The sequence below is a fragment of the Puma concolor genome, chromosome B1, assembly GCF_028749965.1.
Source record: "Puma concolor isolate L17-30 chromosome B1, mPumCon1.1.hap2, whole genome shotgun sequence".
In the NCBI taxonomy this organism is placed as follows: domain Eukaryota; kingdom Metazoa; phylum Chordata; class Mammalia; order Carnivora; family Felidae; genus Puma; species Puma concolor.
This window is the reverse complement of record NC_141670.1, coordinates 6,314,702-6,335,620: the sequence shown is the minus strand read 5'-3', so window position 1 is coordinate 6,335,620 and position 20,919 is coordinate 6,314,702. Positions and strand designations below refer to the sequence as shown.

At 42.4% G+C, this 20,919-nt stretch overlaps 2 protein-coding genes across 8 annotated transcripts in view; one reads left to right on the top strand and one right to left on the bottom strand.

Annotated features, from left to right (window-relative positions):
- The window catches only part of MCPH1 (microcephalin 1), a 273,487-nt gene that overhangs the window by 70,783 nt on the left and 181,785 nt on the right, over positions 1 to 20,919 (bottom strand). The window lies entirely within an intron of this gene.
- ANGPT2 (angiopoietin 2) overlaps positions 10,941 to 20,919 on the top strand; it is a 59,152-nt gene continuing 49,173 nt past the window's right edge. The window contains exon 1 of one of the 2 annotated variants that reach the window (XM_086703098.1): positions 10,941 to 11,682. In XM_086703098.1, the coding sequence (XP_086559224.1) occupies positions 11,398 to 11,682 (285 nt within the window). In that variant the 5' untranslated portion in view covers positions 10,941 to 11,397. The remainder of the gene's footprint in view (positions 11,683 to 20,919) is intronic. The other variant, XM_025933051.2, reaches the window with a different exon arrangement.

The window sequence follows — 20,919 nt, the reverse complement described above, 5'->3', positions numbered from 1 at the left end:
TGGTTGCAGATGGAACTAGTTAAGCTGAGGTCATCAGGGAGTAGGGTGGGCTCCCAATCCAGTATGAATGGTGCCCTCATAGGAAGAGAGGGACATAAAAAATACAGGGACACCCACAGGTGACTGACATATGATGACAAAGGCAGAGAATGGAGCTATGCAGTTACAACCTGAAGAATACCAAAGGTCACCCGCAAACCACCAGAAGCTATGCAGAGGCAAGGAAGCGTTCCCACATGGGTTTCAGAGGGAGCGTGCCAACACCTGCTTTTCACACTTCCAGCTTCCAGTTCTGTGAGACAATACATTTGCTGCTGTTTTAGGCTACCCAGTTTGCAGTACTTTGTTACGGCAGCCTGAAGAAATTAGTACAGTGAGGATGGTTATTTCATAAAGTGTGGCTGATGGGTGCCATTTAGAAAGTGCGTGCAGGTCTGCTTTGGCCATTTCTTCTTTCCGCTGACTTTTGCTAACAATACTATGTTTTCTTACATGTTCATTGATTCTTGTCCGTGAGGTACTCATTTTCCTTGGGAAATTATCTGTAAGAATCTTTTGAGACCTATGATGAAGGTGCATTCTTTTAGAAAGGACTCACATTTGCCACACATGTGGGAAATGGTTGATAGCATTGATATGGTTGAAATGTTTGATAGGTTGATATGGGGAAATGGTTGATAGGTTGATAGGGAAGGGTTGATAGCAGTAGCATGGGACCACTTTAGAAAAATTCAGCATGACTTGAGTTTTTTCCCAGCCACCTAATTTGCTCTGTAAAGCTAAAATGGGTGATCCTGTGGCTGTGATCCTCAGGGATGCGATTCCCCTTTCGGAGCATTTAACGTCAGGAAGCATGGATAGGTTTATCTCTGCTCCAGGCATTTCGGGCAGAGTCCTCTGGGGCACCACCTCCATGGAGGGGGTGCCTTTCAAACTCTCCGCTGGCTGGCAGGGCCCTTGTCTCCTCACCCCACCTCGTGGCCTTGTAAAGGGAGGCTCAATTTCCCATTTGCCAAATGCTTTGAAGGCAAATCTGTTTACTATTCCACTCGATTCACTTGGTTCCTGCTTCCATTTACATTTGGACCTGATACTTTCTATCATCTTGTCATTTCACTGATGCCTTTCAAATAGTTTTTTTTAATGCTTATTTTTGAGAGAGAGAGAGAGCGCGCGCGCACATGCGCAGGGGTGGGGGCAGGGAAAAAAGAGGGAGACAGAATCCGAAGCAGGCGCCAGGCTCTGAGCTCTCAGCTCGGAGACCAAGGCAGGGCTCGAACCCACGAGCTGTGAGATCATGACCTGAGTCAAAGTCAGCCGCTTAACTGAGCTACCCAGGCGCTCCTCAAATAGTTTTTAAATTATTTTATCCAGCGTTTTTAATCATTTTAAGTGGAATAGTCAACCCCAATACCAAACCAATCCCCTTCCTGGAATCCCCATAGCCTGTCCATCTAGAAGTCCTACTGATTGTCCATGTGAAGTCTCCTCGAGCACCAGGGTGATGTTTAGTTCAGGATTCCATGACATCAGACCTGCATGACTCTGCACTTTCTCCTTTGATCCTACTCTCTTCCAACCTCTCCTCCATACAACACTGCAGGGGCCTTTCAGACTAGTCTGCTCCCTCCCTCCGCAAAACACTCCCTTCCTTGGCTTCAGGCTCCCTCAGGGTAAATTCCAAATGCCTGAGTGGACTCCTCGGGGAGCTAGAAAGATGGGATCTCCAGGCTCATGCCTTCCCTGCACTCTGCTGGATTACATAATTACTCTTCAGTTGCCCAGTCTCATACTTTAATTACACATGCTTTTTCTTTGCCTGGAATGTAATCCTTCAGTTTTGGTCTCTATGCTGGAGGAGGGATGAAAAGGTTCTTTTTTGAAAGGGAGAGGGAAAGGGAGAGAGGGAGGATGAGCTGGGGGAGGGGTAGAGGCAGAGGGAGAGAATCCCAAGCAGGCTCCAGGCCCAGTGCAGAGCCCAACACGGGGATCCATTTCACAACCACAAGATCATGACCTGAGCCAAAATCAAGTCACATGCTTAACCAACGGAGCCACCCGGGTGCCCTGAAGGTCCTTTTTAAATAAGTGAAACATTTGGATCTAGACAGTCATTGAAAGTATTCTTGGCTGTTGACTCAGGCCGCATCTCTATTCTGGAGCCTTCCCGTGTGGTGCTCTTGCTCAGTACCCCCCCAGAACCACCAGAGCGGGGTCACAGCACTGTCCCTGTGTCCTGGAAGGTGGGTTTACCTTGTCAGACTGTAAAAAATTGCTACAACGATCAGGTCTCTAAACTCACCTCGTAACAGAGACAAACACAAAACTCTAGTGTTTTGACTGTTGCAATGGCACAGGCTTAACTCATTTGGGTAGTAACCTGATCACCAGAGGATACTGAAATGGCTGCGGACTCTGTGTGTGATAAACAAGTGCTTAAAAATGTTTTTTTCACTATGTGCGCATACACACACCACACACACACACACACACACACGCACACACGTGTAAGTAGGTGTGCAATTTCTGCATATGGTGTGGTGTTCTCTTGCATTAAAACTATACTGAAAGCATGCTGGGTTGTATACTAGTTGCTAATGATATTTATGCCCTATATCGCATGTCATTCCTATAAATGATCTTAATAAAAACATGGATGGTTTTCCCTGTTATCTGTTATGAGGCCAGTAGAGGGAGCAGGTATTACAAGTGGATCTGGTACTTGTATTCTCATATAGACACCATCTCTAACAGGTTTCTGTTTTAATTTTTATTGTAGTCAAGCAGGACTTTTTGACCAATAAATAAAAAAGATCACTGAAATATGCATCAGGATTTTGGGGAAAGGTAAACAGTATTTCTCTTTTGTAAATATTCTACTAGAATATATTTATATAAATATTATATATATATATACATATATATATATATATATATACACACACACACACACACACACACACGCACACACATATAATTTTTTTTTTCCTTGAAGGAAACAGATGCCAGGAACTAGGCACCTTAACCCTGCTATAAATGTTCTGTTGCTATATAGGCTTTGTACAATTTTCTTCCTTTCATTTTTTTCTTTTGTATCAGTCTTTCTTTGAATTTAGACCCTTTCCTTAAAATAAAATATTTTGGGAAGTATAGTTTATTATTAATAGAGCCCCAAAGAAACTGACGTAGCGTTTAAGACAAAAAGTGGAGCATATACATATCGGATTTTTTAGGAAAGACTTAAATCATCAGTAGACAACCATACTTAAATTGACCAAGGAAACAAGAATGGCAATGGAGTATTTTTATATACTTGAATGCAAACATCGCTTCCTTTTATGCATAACTATTTCTTATACTTCTAATGTAATTCTTTAGAAACTATATATAATTCTTCAAAAATGAGTTTTTATACATGTAACTCCATAATCAACCCTAATTTCCCACAGGAAGATTTTTTTATATCAAGTCAGTTAGGCAGACGGGAATACCAAAAGGGGGTCATGTGCTGTTATTTTTTTACTTCTTTGACATAAGCAATTTTATTTATGTTAACCTATAACCGAGAGAGATAATATATCTTCATGTAAATAGCACATATGACATTTTTATCTCTTATTTTAAAAGGTTTCTCATAATTAAGATAAAAATTTTTATAAATTTAGATTAAACAAAGATTAATCAAGATGGCATTAAGCCACTTTCAAAGGAAAATTCATTCTGAGACAAATTTATATACTTCTTTAGTAGAATGGCCATGACAAAGAGACCGGGCACATTTTTCACAAGCACAGAATTTGAATTCTCTAAAACCTTGTTTAAATGAATGTAGGAACATTTAATGCAGAATTATAAGCCCACCTCAAAATCTCTCGTGAACCACTGTGTTAGTCAAAGGAAAGATTTTATTGACTTTATATTGGTCATGGGTTTAACAGTAACCATTGACATCAATCTCCTGAAAGAAAATGTTTAGCATTTTTTTTTTTTTTTCTGCGGGGAGAAAACAGGACATAGAATTACCGGCAAAAATATTATCAGGCTAATGCACTCATCTATTGTTTTAGAATTTTATCCACTGCCTTTTTAAAGTTATGACTTGGTATCTTGACCTTTTGGGCATTTTTTTTTGATGGGGAGATAAAATATTCCATAAAAATATTAGAGAATGAAAATATTTTAAAATCAAACAGCATTTGAGATAACTTTATACAACAGGAGAATTACATAAACTAAAATATTCCTAAAAATTCAGGGAATTTATGATGAAATCTTAAAAAAAATAGTTACTTGGATATTTTCCAAGTCTCTAATAAATAAAAAGCTTTTTCTTTTCGATCTTTAAGGCTACATAGAATAGACAATGTGGCTTTAAAAAAACAAGCATGCTTCAGCAGATGCTGTGCTGGTTCATGGCACTACAAACTATAAAAGAGTCAGAAATCTTCTAAGTTTCCTTAAAAAACAGTCTGTTCTCTCCAAATGTCTTTCAGATGTCATTTCAGAGCAAATTCTCAGATAAGCTAGAATGAATGAGTCTTGGTACCTTTTTAATTGAACTAAGCTGAGTAAGAACGACATCCACCTGAGAAGTCACGTGAAAGGGATTTTTCTCATACGATTAACTCGGATTCTTCCATCAATATAACCCTCTAGCCAAGAGCCCCCATGGCTCTCGGTCAAACAAAAGTGAGGCAGCTGCAAGAAGACAGATAATTGTCACAGATAAGGCTGATGCTATCTAGGCCTCTGCCCTTTGGTCCCCGCACTCATTCCGGCTGCGTCGCGAATGAAAACAGGACTGGTAATGCAGGGGAAATGGCTGTTTCCCAGGAAAGGAAATTGCCTGAAAACACATCTGGCAAAGGGCTTTTTCTCCTCCTCTGGCAGGGAGATCTTTATTTTAACAAAATATACATTCCCTCACCTTCCACAAAGGTGAATTCTACGCAGCCTATGCCCCATTCTAAGTGGGTGACATTTAATTTGTTCTCTAAATACAATGGGCCAGCTTTTTTATGTCACATGCTATCTCCATTTAATTGCAACTGAGACAGGAAATTGTGCTAAACTAAGCATCATACTTCATTTCAGAACTGTGTGTGTTCTACAAGGTACATCATCGTCTGCTAGCTTCTTATATTGGATGAAACTAGCGAGCCAAAGACAGGAGAAAAGGGCTGTCAAAGCCAGGAAATTGAGAATGTACCAAGAATATATATCAAGTTTAACTGCTGCAGTTAGATAATCAGTGGGATTTCCAGAGATTCTATCCTCAGCTAGTCAACACAATTTGACTTTAAGTCCAAACCGACGTGCACACTTCCGAGGCGACTTTCCCTGCTTACGAATACCACAGGTCCTGGATACTGAGGCAGGCACATGGCGGGGATCCACACAGGACCCAGCTCAAGATGACCAAAGGCTACAAACGGTCGATGGCAGTGAAACAGAGTCTGTTCACTGGGGATGTGTGTTTGTGCCGCACAGAGGTGACAGCCAGTAGGAAATGGCCCTCCAAAGACGTTCAAGTTTTGTCATGGTAAAATCGAGGTTAAAAACTATTGCTTTAAATTCTCCTTACACTCATCACCATTAACGGAGAAGAAGGGCACAGAGATGCACTGGGCTGGTGTGGTTCTTACCATCTCACTTCAGTGCGCCTTGATTTCTGTATCTGTTGGGGGGGACAAGAGTTATCTTCCACGGGTGCACGGTGTGTGTACGTACACTTTTTTTTTCCCTTCCTTCTGTCTTTATGGTAACCTGTAAGGGGCCTTTTCTTTGGAACCTTTTTCAAATCTCATGACTGGGAATTATCTTTCACAGCCTGTCAAGTACAAGCTGTAATAGCAGTTGAACATGATTAGCAGCGTGAGAGAGAGAGGCATCAGCATAGTTTTTGCAAGTGGCTCTGGACTCCAATGGTAGTTCAGGCCCAATACAACATGTATTCAAATTGAGTAGAAATAGAGGCCTTCTGTGACACTTACAAAGAAATCACTCTAGAGGGAGTGTGCTTTTGGAAAGCTGAAATACTAATTTCCTTCCTTCCTTCCTTCCTTCCTTCCTTCCTTCCTTCCTTCCTTCCTTCCACCCATCCATCCATCCATCCATCCATCCTTTGTTTCTTCTAGCTGTGGCCACATCTTCAGCCCTCATTCATTACCCTATACAATTTGGAAATAAAAGTAGCAAAAAAAACTTTCTCTAACAACAATTTTACGTCCAGTGAACTTTCTAATGGTTTTCCCTGTGCACCGAACATTAAATTGTACATAAACATGTGGACTGATTTTATTCAGCCAATTTTTAAAAAGCCAGGGAGAGGAGGGAGATGGACAAGATGTCCCCAGCATGCCAGGCAGGCGCCTGAGTGTCTTGAGTGTGCCTGACTGTCTACAAACGGTCCAAAATCAAAACAGAGTGTCCCAGCTTCATTTCTTAAGGTATTTCAGTACTGAGAGTCCCCCCTGTAGCAACATAACACTTTCCAGTTTCCAGGGAAGACCACACTGGCCAAGCAGCCCGCCCCCGTCTCCATGCCCGAGGCAGGCAGGCAGGAGGGAGATAAAAGCGGTCTGCTCTGGTGAGGGCGATGGTGACCACGGCAGGCATGAGGTGAGCTCAGGAGGATCCGTGCAGACAGCACGGCAGGAGCCTTGCGCTCAAAGGTTCAACAGATGTGGGACATCCGTGTGCCTGTAAGTACCTGAGTACTTTCCAGGTGTTTTCCCATCAGGGATGGGGTTCTCAGAACAGACATTTGCTAGGCACACCTACTGGGATTTTAACAGTTCAGAAAGCAATGCCCATTCTGTGTCCACTTCCAACCCTTGGTCTGTGCAACAATTTTAATTATCCAGAGTTCAATACCGGACCTTGAACAGGCTCCCTGGACAACAGCAGAGGTCACATGGGCCTACCCAAAACTTCTATCTGGCCATCTATGGCTTGGGGGCTGCCCCATTTTGTGCTGATGGAAAGCCAGCTTGCTTTTTTTGGTTGTGGGGTTCCTGAGACACCATTCAAAGAGAGCCTAAAGTCTGAGAGCCTCTGAGATGGCTCTGGGTGACCTGGGACCCCTGGAAGACTGTGGTGGGTCAGATTCCAAGATCCAGACAGAAGTCAATCTACAGTTTGCCCGGACCTGCATTTCAGGAGGGGACAGGGAGGCCACCAACAAGGGGAGATTCTCAGGCATTTCCCACACATTACAGCTTTTGTTCAACAGGCCAAACCAAAGCATCGTCAGAGGTCTTGGTAATGCTGACCTCTGTCTTTGAGGAATAGGTAAGAGTGTTGTTCTTGGTGCCGTGAAACCTGATTTATATAGCAAAGTGCAAGGAAAACTCGAGACGGCTCTACAGAGAATAAATGGGAGCTTCCAAAACCTCAGCTGATGACATACAGTATGGGGAGAAAACAAACATTATTAAGAAAATAAATAGCACCACGCACAGCTGTTCGGCAGGACTGTTAGGAAAAAAAAAGTGGTTGGGCAGGAAGGCAGCGTTTGGGAAGGCTATAATAATATTTCCCATTTTGTAGCTTCATCTGCCTTTGCTATCCTATCAGCAGGGCATTGAAGAAAACTCAAGATTCTCTTTGAAAATGAACAGTTAACAGTTCTGAGAAGCACTGTCCAGCCTTGTTTGAGCAGAGGGGGCCTGGGCTGGGCCTGCTGTCCCCCAGGCTGGGGTAGGAGTTGTCACACAGCTATCTGTGGCCCAGTGCAGGAGGGTTAGCTGTTATCGTGCTCCTTCGTGAGGCTCCCCACCCAGATCTTCCTCCTTCCCCTCCTCCTCCCCCACTCCTCCTCCTCTTCCTCCTCCTCCTCCTCTTCCTCCTCCTCCTCGCAGGAGGCTTACTGGCTCCCCTGTGTTGCCACAGGGGCCTTGCACATGCTCTCGGCATTTGCTCAGTGACCGACTGGGACAATCCATTGTGTAGTTCTGACTCCACGAGCACGTCCCCCGCCCCGGCTCCAACCATGTTCTGCCTCTGCTGTGCTGTGTCGCCTGCACTGGGCCCTGCCTGAGCCTGGTGTCTGCTTTCTACCAGAGTCTAGTTTCCAAGCAAGCTGTCCTTGCCTTGTGTTTTAGATCCAGCTTCAAAGTGGCACTTTCCTTTTGGTCAAATGTTCCTGCCCTTCTCCGAAGTCCCTTTCCCCCATGCCTGGTCTCATGCTTCTCAATTCTTTAGGAAGCCACGCTGTGATCTGAGACATGGGATGGCTGCCTGTTTACCCTGGCGACGCATTTAGAGTGGCCTCACTTGCCACGGCACGTCGCCCTGGACAGACTCCGCCAGGTTCTAACTCAGGGGCTGGGGAACTACAGCCTGTGGTCTGTATCAAACAGCTAAAGGGAGCTAAGAATGATTTTTACACTTTTATAAATGGCTGAAAACAATTCGGAGAAGAATATCTCAGGACACGTGAAAATTACAAGAAATTCACATTTCGGTGCGCACGAATAAAGCTCTGTCATCTAGGGATGGTCCACGGCGGCTTCCACGCTACCGTGGCAGAGCTGAGAAGTGGTGGCGGAGGCAGGATCGCCCGCAGAGCCTGAACTACTCACTGACCCCTTTACACCACATTTGCCGTCTCCTGGTCTACGCAGAGCTTCCCCCCAACTCTCCGGTAATAATTCCCATTTGGGAACCTACCAAGAGCTGCTCAACGCACATTCTGAGCTGGAAGGGGCAGACAAGGAGGGATCCATGCCACCGCCTGTGGGGCCAGTGCCCCTGCAGCAGCCACACCCCCTTTCGGATTGCCGCCCCTGTCCCTCCTACCCGGCCCTATTCGTTCATGGGTGTCTACCTCACCCTATTAGCTGTGTCTCTGCAGCTCTGGAGCATTAACATCCACCCCCAGCACCCAGCAGGGGCTCTGACACAAGCGAGCAAACGAGAAGTACTTGGGGTATAACCTCTTCCTGTGGCTACTTTTTTAAACCACCCTACTTGCCTGGGAGACAGATGAGTGATTTTTCAAATGGGGACACGCAGTGTGTGCCCGATGTTTCTGCTTCATGTTGGGAGAATGACACAGCTGTAATAGTTAGTAGTGGAACAACTTATTTCCAATGAACAGCAAATACGGAAGTACTAGTCCTAAATAATATTACTAGTCTGTATCGTTTTAATCCTCAAAGGCACTACAGCGAAAGAATCCTTTTGTTTTGTGAGAAAGCGGAGGCCTGGAGAAGTCAGCAGTGGTTAGCTTCAGGTCTGGGAGAATCAGGGTTCTTACACAGGGCTCTTCAGAGACTATCTGCTTCCCCCTACAGTCAGTCGCCTGAATGGGTACATTTTCTTTAATTTCTTCCTTCAGTGGAAACCATGTACCAGAATCGTGGTGGACTCAAACCATCTCTTCTGCTATAAGACCCTCCTGGGGCATGAGTTCTCCCGAGTGACAGAACCCTCTGTAAGGTCTGGGAATCCCTTCTCAGGAAATGACGTGTGCTACTTTATTCGGATGTTAAGTAACAAGATCCAGGGATGAGTCTGGTGACAATGTAGTGCTGAGCTGACAGCTTGAGATACTGTAACTAGAACAGCTAAGATTTCTATTGATGAAAAAGCCACAGGTATTGATCACTGTTGCTTATGACCTATTCATAGTTAAAGGAGAGGCTACTTCAGGTAGAGTTTGGTGAAGAATAAAGACACAGTTTTTGTCACCGAAGTTCATGGACCCCATTAATTGTGTCCATGGACCTCAGGTGAAGAACCGCAGCTCTAGAAGTAACGTGGGGGGAGCCAGCCAGTGCGTAGGAGGGCTGTTTTTAAAGGTCTATTTAGGTCTCTTGGAAACACACATTCCAGGAAAACAGAATTCACCATACAAATTTCACAAGCACCCAAGAATTAAAAACGTAATTCTGGAATGCTCTGAAAGCGGATCGTGCACGACACAGACGGAAACAGACTTTTCTGGGTAGACGGGTCCATCAGGTCGCTGTGCCGATAGGCTGCCACTGAACGGGGAGAACAAATCCTGCGCACAAATCCTGAGATAGAAACAGACCGTGGGCAAAGATTCCGAGTTTTTTCCCTATGTGCACTCTGTCTGGTTAGCATAGCATTAATCCCTAAAGTATTAAGTTTACGTTATTAAAGGAAGTCACCCCGGGGAATGAAAGAGCCATAGACTTGAAATAGAAAAATCCTGGGAGCTAATGCAACCCTTGAATTTTACACACAAGGACAGGAGAGCTCAATTAAAAAGGAGAGGTGATTTGCCTGAGTCCAATACGGAGTGGGGCTGAGTGAACCGGTCCTGGAAAAAAACATGACAAAATAACGGGATTTGAGCAAAACCTGATCTAAAACAGGAAAAGTCTGTGTTCCTCTCTCACCAGCATCTTAACTGAAATTCTGATTTCTGTCTGTATTGTAATCTGATGGACCATTCATCTGTCTAGTATGTTTTAGTTTGAATACTGAAGTGGATATTTTGTTTAAAAGATTCAGTGTCAGAGCTCAGAAACTGATTTCCCCAACACAAGCCAATAAAGCGAGATCTTCTCATCCAACCATTTTCAAATGAAAATTCTGCACATGTAGCTAAGAGTTCAAAAATCAAGTAAGACCAACGAAACTATTTTCCCTATGGAAAGGCAAAGCGTTTACAAGAGCGAGACTTCTTCTTCCTCTTTGTTTGTAATAACAAAAATAAACCAAAGTCCTGACATATTTGTAGTATTTTTATTCCTAAAGGAAAAAACAGGAACTTTCATTGTGCTTTAAAGTTATTACCCCAGATATTTTACCAGCTTAACACTGTGAAATCAGTTTCAGACATGAGAGACCCACTTCTCTCTCTAGGAAATACTCAATTAGGGTGGTGCCTCTGAAAATACCCAGGGGTCCTGTAGCTGATCCGTGCTTCCCAGAGGGTTTCTGCAGCATATAGCCCTGGTTGGACAGCACACACATGCTCGGATTTTTCCTGTTGCCTGGCTAGTGACCCCCCTACAGGAAGATAACAAGCAAGCCAGGAGGGCGGAGCAGCTCGCGACACATGTCTGCCTGCTCTTATCAACTTATCTTATAAGGAAAGTGATTGATGCAGATCCTGACACCCAGAACCTGAGGGAAGAGAAACAAGGAAGCATTAACTCTGATCTGTAAGGGGAAGACAGCCCTCAGGAGTGAGCAGGGTTATTCTTTCTACTGCGATCTGACAGTTCACTGCAGGACGGGAGGGAAGACCAGCGTGAACAATCACGTTCCTGCTAGAAAAGGAGGGAAGAGACTCCCACTGATGGACCTTACACCATGGCAGCGGAGCCCTGCCTCTGAGAGGGCAGCTTAGGAGTGGGATTCCTATGTGCCTTCCAGTTTGCTGAACTGCTGCTTTACTCCCGAAAGAAAGAAAGAATGTGGCAGCTTGTTTTCTTTACTTTGAGCTGTGATCTTGTCCTAGCCGCAGCCTATAACAACTTTCGGAGAGGCATGGACAGCATGGGGAAAAGGCAGTATCAGGTTCAGCAGGGGTCCTGCAGCTACACTTTCCTCCTGCCGGAGACAGACAACTGTCGCTCGACTAGCTCCTACGCGTCCAGCGCTGTACAGAGGGACTCACCACTAGATTATGACGACTCCGTGCAGAGGCTACAAGTGCTGGAGGACATCATGGAAAACAACACTCAGTGGCTAATGAAGGTAGGAAAAAACAATCATTTTTATTTGGTGAATGGTGGAAGCTAATTAAGATCAGCTCAGTTTTCACGGCCAAAAAAAAAAAAGAAAAAAAAATCATGAAACCGAAAAAGAGACAAACAACAAACCCCAGGCAACTGATTAGCGCAGGGGAGAGATGGTGACTCCTACCTTTGAATGAATTATCATTTCTTTTATTCTGTCCCAGGGTGTAAAGTAGTCGTGGGTGAAAAGCGAAAAGGATTATCTGAGAAGAATGCCAGAATCAACAGAGAACAATCTCTGAGTTAGGAATCTTTATTTAATAAAGGAGAGGAAGTGCACTTCTCTGCAAAACGTGTAGGCTGTGTTGTTTGTGTAAGTGGTTTAAACTCAGTAACACCCATTGCCAGGGATGTTATAAACTGGTTGCAGGCATGAGAGGGAAGCCGTAAGCGACTGCAGCCCGGGAGCCAGGAAAAACGTGACAATCATGTTAATTACTGATACATAACGGATGGAGTAAAGTGCTTTACCAATTTCCTGAATTTATTTACTAAAATAGATTGTTACTCTTGGTAAATGAGAGGAAATTAAATAAAGCAGACTTCAATGTTTCTCAGAATCTGAGGGCTTCACTCTGAAGGATTTGCCATTAGGTGAATGGGGTAGGCATAACCTCAGGCGTCTGGGGTTCTTCAGCACCCAGCCCCTTAGCTCCAGCAGCAGGCTGTGAAGTTCCACCCCACGTGGGACGGGCGCTCAGGGCATTTTGCTGCAGCAAATGCCATGACGAGATGGTCATGTTCTCAGGGCTATGATGCTATATAGTTTCACAGACTTTTCATAGAGGGTTGAACCAAAACAGGATATTGCAAACTCACTTTTTCTTTCCCAAGTGATCATTTTCCCATGTAAATGTGGGCACCGTTTATACAAAACCCAAAGTCACCCTGAGATTTTTCTTGATATGGACCATACGTATATAGTCTAAAGGAGGCTTAAACAAGTTGTATAAATAGGTTATTCGTTACATATTACAATGACATTACGTCACAACACTTACACGGTAGAGAAGGTACTATTTAATGAGCTGATTTCACCTGGTTCGAGACCTTGCCCCAGAAAGAATTCTCAATCTTTCATTTCACCATCAGCTTTCTGTTAGGATACTTTATCTTAATCTTAGAATAGATCTTGGCTCCAGATCTGTGTTTCTCATTAGCTGTCCTACCTTCAGAGAGGAAACGACCAAGTTATTACTTGAGTCTAAGCCGGAATGAATGAGTGCTCTCAGCTCCGAGTTCACTGCAACCAGAGAGTCGCTTGAATCCGAAACAGAGAACAACAAACACTCATCAGAAAGGCCTGCTGTATAATACACAACTCATAACTAATTGTCTTTGAAGGCACTGGCCCTTCTGGGCTAATTCTCCCATAGGTTTCCCACTTTTCCTAACGAGGTTCCTGTGGTATGCTCTTTTAAAATGCTCAGTAATTCATAGATGTGCATAAAATAAGCTGTTCATTCACTGATGCACTTAAAAAAAAAAAAAGTACACGGCAGCACAGGTTCAAATGCTTGGAAGACAGACTATATCCTAAGTATCTTCTCACTCTGACTTCCCATTTCTTCTCAAACTGTCATGTCCATGCTGAACATCCACAACATCCGCCGCGGTTACGCCAGGGCGAAGAGCCACGGTGAGGGATGAAACATGCATCATACACAGTAAACATTCTAATCTGCCCGGCTGGTAAATCATCTCTTAAAATAAACAGTCAAGAAACATAAAAGAATGTTTTGCCAAATGCAAGATTGCTAAATTGCATTTGCTTAATGAAGCCCACAGTAAGTATACCTGGAAAACTCCATAGTCAAAGCTCATATTTCTTTCTAAGATAAACAACTGCCTTCTTAGACCTTTGAAACACTGTTTAAAGAAAGAAAGGGACAAGAAATTCTACATGAAGACAGCAACATTTTTTTCCTTTCCAGGTTCAAGTAGTAAATATTTGAACAGTAGCACAATGGCATTGCTGAATTCTTTCCCTAGCTAGCTAGCTAAATATCACCGAGGATGACTTAATGTTTATCTTTTCATCAGCTCGGCACCTGCTCACCTGTCCTATCTTGGGGATGTGCACCTGAGAAAGACAGCTTGTGCCCACCCACTCTGTTCACAGGCTTCTGGTGTGGGAATGAAAGCAAAGAAAGCAAATATGAAACCTGTTTAGAGTGGTTGAATGTAACCTCTCTGCTTGTTTTTTATTTCTGTGTTTTGTCACCTGTGATAATAATCACTGCTTTTCTCATAAGGGAGAAAATAATATATAATGGGAAGATAGATAAAGCCATAGGATTAAAGGTTTAACATCACAGTCTATAACATGTATTCCTAGATTATCCTGGAGAGAAAAAGCACATTCCTCTGTTTTTCATTGTTTTGCATGTTTCCTTTCCTTTAGGGCTGTTTGTGTGTGTGTGTGTGTGTGTGTGTGTGTGTGTTTAATGTTTTCATATTTCCTTTTTCTCCCTGATCAACACTATAAAGTAGAGGGTATGTGGTGGGGGGGAGGGGGGGGGGGATGGGGAAACTTTTAGATTTTACGAAAAGTTGTTAAGAATGAAAATGACACCAAGTTTCTGGTTAATTCCGGGACAGATGACTAGCAGTTCATCTCCTCAGTGGTTAGCTTTGCCTCAGGAGCATGGACTAGGAAAGCTGTTTTGCAGATTATCAAAAGATGCCACACTGCCCCTTTAATGTGCCAGGCAAAGGAAGTGTGAGACTTCTGAATGAATGCGGAGTAATATGAATGGAACAATACAGGGAGGGCTCACTTTCTGCTCAGTGGTTAAACAAGCATAAGATAGTTTACCAAATACAACCCAATGACCTAAAAAAACATTATATGTCATATTCCCTTGCTAATCCTGCGACTATCCTAAACCTCTGCCCCAGTGATATTAAACTCACTTTATAAAAACTGACAAATAACTTAGCAAAGTGGATTTTATCTTGCCTGGAGACCGAATGTATTTTTTTTTCCGATAAGAGGAAATAGGGAAAGGAAATAAACAATTATTTCACACTGATGAATACTTCAAATTTATAAACAACTGCAAAGTCTATTGTGCTTTAAAACACAATGTTTTGAAAAATAAAGCTAATGCCTATTAAATCGATGTAAACATTTCCTCTGTCATTTTTTTTTTTTCTTTTTTTAAGGAGAGAAGTACAGGCCGAGCACTGTACACGTGAACTGAGGGCCTTTTCTTTCTCTAAAGCCAATAGTGATAGATCCTTTCAATAAGGAATGAGAATCGTTGCGCTTCAGGGGCTGCCTAGGAAATGATGCACTTTAGTTCCTAAAACACAAAGTTGCTGTCCCTGGGAAGAGCTGTTGGTGACCAGCCTGTTCCCATCCCTGAGGGGGAGAGGGGTGTGTGTGTGTGTGTGTGTGTGTGTGTGTGTGTGTGTGTGTGTGTGTGTGTGTTTTATCACGTGTGGTTGCTAAACATTCCTTAGCTGTGTATTCAAACAAACAGACAAACAAACAAACCAGAGCTTGATTCACCAAAGAAAAAAACCAATCCTACCATACCCATAGCCAGCAGTGTCCTGCCCTACCAGAGCAGGACCACCATTCCTGGGCTGTTATCTGTTGTATTTCCAATCATGAAACAGGACTGTGTTCAGTAGGAGAGGTAAATTTTGCACATGCAGGTAACCTGAAGGAAGCCTCTATTTAAGAAGGCACGGAAATGATTACTGTTATTTAATTATATATTAACATCATTATAGTAAGGGAGGAAGAGATGATTAAAGTTTCACTCTGGTAGGAGAAATACAATATATTTAACTTTGGGAAATGCAGGCATAATATAATGTTTACTATGTATTATGTAAGATATACAGTACGATACGTGGTCACTTTGTATAGTATATAAATATACTAAATTTTTACTATATATATAGCATTTGCTTTCCATGGTCAAGTAGTCTCTGCTTGTATTTTTTAAAATATTTTTTAATGTTTATTTATTTTGGAGAGAGAGAGAGACAGAGAGAGAGAGAGAGAGAGAAAGCAAGCATGAGTAGGGGAGGGGCAGAGACAGCGGGAGACACAGAATCCTTACCAGGCTCCAGGCTTCAAGCTGTCAGTACAGAGCCTGATGCAGGACTTGAGCTCACCAACTGTGAGATCATGACCTGAGCCAAAGTCGGACACTCAACAGACTTGAGCCACCCAGGCACCCCAAGTAGTCTCTGCTTATTAAATGAGGCTTCTGACACGCTGCATGAACTATGTAGGTACCACTCTATGGGCAGAAGATTATTTGCCTATAGAGTCTAGAAGTGGGAAACGGACTTGTGTACACAACTGCCATAATATCCTGCTTCCTGTTCAGCCACTAGATAATCCAGAAGGTCTCCATGTTAAAATTTGAAAACTGGTTTATTTTAACAGCATAGTTCTTTACAGTTTATAAACAGATTGTGATCCAACAGTTTATCTATAAGTCAGTTACTGTATAGGAACCTGAAAAAAATTAATGACGTTATCAATGGTGCTCATATGCTCAGGCTGGCCTAGAGTGCCAATTTTAATCTATAAGTGAACTTTTATATATTTATAATTGAAAAAAAAAAACAGTTTCAATCAACCCTACCACCATATGGATAACTTAAGAAAATATGAAAGTACTATATGGGCAATGTAAAATAAACAAGTCAAACCATTAAAACAGTAGAAAATAGGAAGTAAATTCTCCTTTTCCCTGAGCTTCAGCCCTTTCTCCAGATGAGCACTTAGAGATTTACACCAGCCCTTTATTGTAACAAATTTAATATGAAAAGGCAGGAATTTCCTTCTTCTTAAAATACGTACAATGGCATACCACTGTGGCATGATCCAAAACCTTTTTTGGCTCACAAATGACGTGATAAGAGGTTAAAAGAAAGAGATTTTATTTAGGGAAAAAGAGCAAAATTTGGAAGACTGAGGTAAAGGAGAAAAGGAGAATATGAAGTAAAGGTGTGTGTGTGTGTGTGTGTGTGTGTGTGAGAGAGAGAGAGAGAGAGAGAGAGAGAGAGAGGGAGAGAGGGAGAGAGAGAGAGAGAGAGAGAGGGAGAGAGAGAGAGAGAGAGAGAGAGGGAAGGAGGGAGGGAGGGAGGGAGGGAGGTGGGAGCAGACAGAGGCCAGGGGGAGAGACTACCCTTGAGGGCTCAATCAAGATAAGGAAAAGGGCATTATTATTGTATGACCATTTTGAAAGAAAGAAGATAGTTAATACTGCTCCATATTCTGGCCTCCAAAGCTTTGTGGATTTCCTGAACTGAGATCAAGAGGGTATATGCAATGTATCATGGACATGATTTTTCAAATCAGGTGCTCAGAACTTGCAGAATATCTGTATTACTTAATGACAGTAACAACTCTGCTAACCATTGTCTCTCATCATAAATATATACATATGTATGCTTATTATATACATCTATTCCTATAAAATATAATTTATTTTTTATTAAACATAAAATAAGAAGTTATATATGTACTCTGTTTCCACTACATCCTTCTGTGACTTGAATGAACTCGACAATAAGATTTTTCTCCTAAATTATTCTAGAATTCTTCTGATACAAAGAGAGCCACTCAACTTTCCAGTCACACTTTCATTACTAAAGCAGCTGTAGTAATATTAACAGGGGACTGCTACCAGGGAGCACCGAGTCACTTTAAGGCACTTTCTGCACCTTACCCCATTTTGTCCCAAGACTATCTCTAGAACACAGGCATGGTAGATATAATCCTATTTTTTTAATCACTTATAAACATGGGTTAAGATAATATCAACGTGCTCTGCAGTTTGGAAGTCTCGTGCAGATTACCTAGAGAGGAAAACAAACATGGAAAAGCACGCACATCCCCTCCTTGGACAAAACCCAGTATTTTCCATGGGGCTGGAAACTGTTGAGTGAGAGAGGTGGGAATGAATATGAATATAGTTCAGTTCTTCGTTCACTAACGTAACTGAGTGAATGCCACTCTGCCCCCCGCCACCCCTGCTGGGCAGGAGTCATTAACGGGCATTTGTTTGCTCCGCAAATATTTACTGGAAGCCTACGTGTGTCCAGGCAGCATTCTGGGTGCTCGGAGTAAATCAGTGAAGCGAAGTCCGTGACTAAGGGTCTCGCCCTGGTGGGGACGGGCTACGTTAGCCAGTGGCGTTCCTGGCAGACTGTGTGCCAGAAGGTGGTGAAGCGCGCACACGCAACCAGGGAGTGGGAAGAGAAGGAACCCGTGGAGGAGAGGAGGAGTGCCCGAGCACAGAGGCACCGCGTTCACAGTTCGGTCATTCCACTGAAACCTGTTTTATAGGAGGAAAATCAATTCAAACTACTTCTAGTTGGTCCTTTTCCTTGTCGCCAAGGTGATACATGGTTATTACAGCAAACAGAGTACGCCAAGAGTTTCCATCATTCTGAAATGACCATCCTTAATATTTAGCTAAGCATACAGATGCTTAGATATGTATGATTATTTTTAAATGTGCTGTATATATTGTAGTGTTATATAAACTTATACCTACTTGATAATTTGTGGGTTTTTTTAAATGACAAATAAAAAAGAAAGTAGGTCTGAGAGGTTAAATAACTTGGTTGATACCCTAAGTTGGCAATGCAATCAGTTCCCTCCACCTAGAAGTCCCGTCTCAGGCAGGCACAGAGCATGCTTTAGCCCTGTAACACCAGGGCACTTCAGCAGGCTTGGCACATGATGGCTACTGAGCGGACAGCCTCATTATCAAATGTTTACAGGTAAGAGATGTAACTGTTTCTATATAAGAATACTGTCAAAGCTGGTAAGGGGGGAAAGAAAAAGCAATCGGGAATATCTTGTGTGTAAAGTAATTTCCCCAAATTCCACTTCGTAGATAAGAAACGTAAACACAAATTATATGATAACCAAGAGAAAGTATCGTGTGGAATCTGACATACCGTACATAAGGTAACAACCCTTTTCTAGAAGTTGCCTGAAGGCAACTTCCTGAATTTCACAGTACCATTTGGAAGTTCAGACAAATATAAAATTCAGTCTCAGGAAAGTAATGTGTGAGCTTCTCTGTCCTCTGTTTGATTTTAAAATCACCTGGCATTCTACAGATAGGTATAACCAAAAATACTTTGATGTTGGCATGGTATTGATGTTTAAAATGAGAAAATAATATAAAGGTCAATGATTTGATGTAATCAAAACAGTAAAAAATCATTTTCACAGGTAGTGTTCTAGAGTAAAAGTTTCAACATTTACTGGAATTAAAATGACTGTTTTAATGTACGGTTGGAAAAAAAAAAAAAAGGGACAAACTCTCCTCCACCACCTGAACTCTGAGGCAGGTATACCAGCTGTCTTCAAATTAATATTTTAATTAGATATTTCCCCATGAAACCACCTTTCTTTCTTATCCTAATCTTGGCACGCACCAGTTGATGGAAGATGTGAAACCCTATTAAAATCCCCTGAGGAGTGGGTCTAATCCTTTACCATCCTGCCTCCTTCAATGAGCCACAACCATTATCTTCGTTATTGAACTAGAACCCAATTAAAACCTCTGTGGGACCAGCCCTGGGGGGAGCATGGGCCGGTAATTACTTTTGCTCCAAAATCAGCTTCAATCCTCCCTTTGAGGAACTTTTCCCAGTCTGTGAATTGCTTGGGGAATCTTCACGTTAACCTGACAACTTAACACCACAAAGTATTCACTTTCAATATTTAATCTTTAAAAAACCATCAATCAAGAAAACTAAGTATATATGTTAAGAATATAACCTGATATTTATTAACACATGTCACATTTTTTTCGCGGACAATGGTGATTTTTAACGGAAAAGATATCAAGATACCTAAATCTTAGACAATATTTCATCATGTTTAGCCAGTTTCTTTGAGAATGCATCATTTTATAGCTGAATATTCATAATAGTTATTTATTATAGGTAGAGAATATTAATAAAGTCTTAAAAGGAGGCAAGCATTCAACCTCTCCATTTCTTAATTTTGTCATATTCTGTCTAGAACATATTATCACTTGTTCACATACTAATAGTCTTCATGTAAGGGGGGCTGTTCCAGCAGGGTGACTTAATCTGGTGATTAGCCTGGTGACATCTACAGCTCCCTGTCTTAAGTACTCCGTAGTCCAGGATGTGCATTAGTACCTTCATTATGATCGTTCCCGCAAATTCCAGGAATGAAGGGTACATCTGAATTGTGGATTAGCCTCTGGATGTTACTAACTAATACTAAGCACTGGGCTCAAGACACTCCACTCTAGAGATTTCTGCTGTGGCAGCCAAAAGCACATCTGGGTAGTTAGGTTCAAAGCAAAGAGGAAAAAAAAAATGTCTGGTGAAATGGTTTAATTTCATGAATCCACATCAAGGAGTGGTATAACCTACTGAATTGTGTAGGACTCTGTAAAGGACGGTTTATCTGACGGTCTTTCTGTTCCAAGACCTGGTAGAGGGCTACGGAGGCCGCATCTCCCCTTGCCCTGAGGAGCCTCTGAGGCCCTCAAGACCCACTATCCTGAAGCAACAAGGAAGAGATGGAAAGAAAAAAAAAAAGAAATGAGACAATTTCAGGGGTTTCATTTCTGGCCCAAGCCAGCCCCAGAAATTCAGCCAAGCTACAGCAAAGGGAATGTCACATTCAAGTTCTCCTGATTTTGGAATAAAGGCATTTATTTTTATTTTTATTTTTTTTTTAACGTTTATTTATTTTTGAGAGAGAGAGAGACAGAGCATGAACGGGGGAGGGTCAGAGAGAGGGAGACACAGAATCTGAAACAGGCTCCAGGCTCTGAGCTGTCAGCACAGAGCCCAACGCGGGGCTCAAACTCACGGACCGCAAGATCATGACCTGACCTGAAGTCGGCCGCTTAACCGACGGAGCCACCTAGGCACCCCGGAATAAAGGCATTTTATACCAAAAAAAGAGGCATAGTGGATGCAACTATTTAGATGCAAATAAATCTAAATATAAAATAAATCATGTTTACACATGAAGTCAATGCTATTATCATTAGACAAGCATGTCTTATTTACTTATTTATTTATTTTAAATGTTTATTTTTGAGAGAGAAAGAGAGAGAGAGCAGGCGAGGGGCAGAGAGAGAGAGAGAGAGAGAGACAGAGAATCCGAAGTGGACTCTGTACTGTCAGCACAGAGCCTCACGCGGGGCTCAAACTC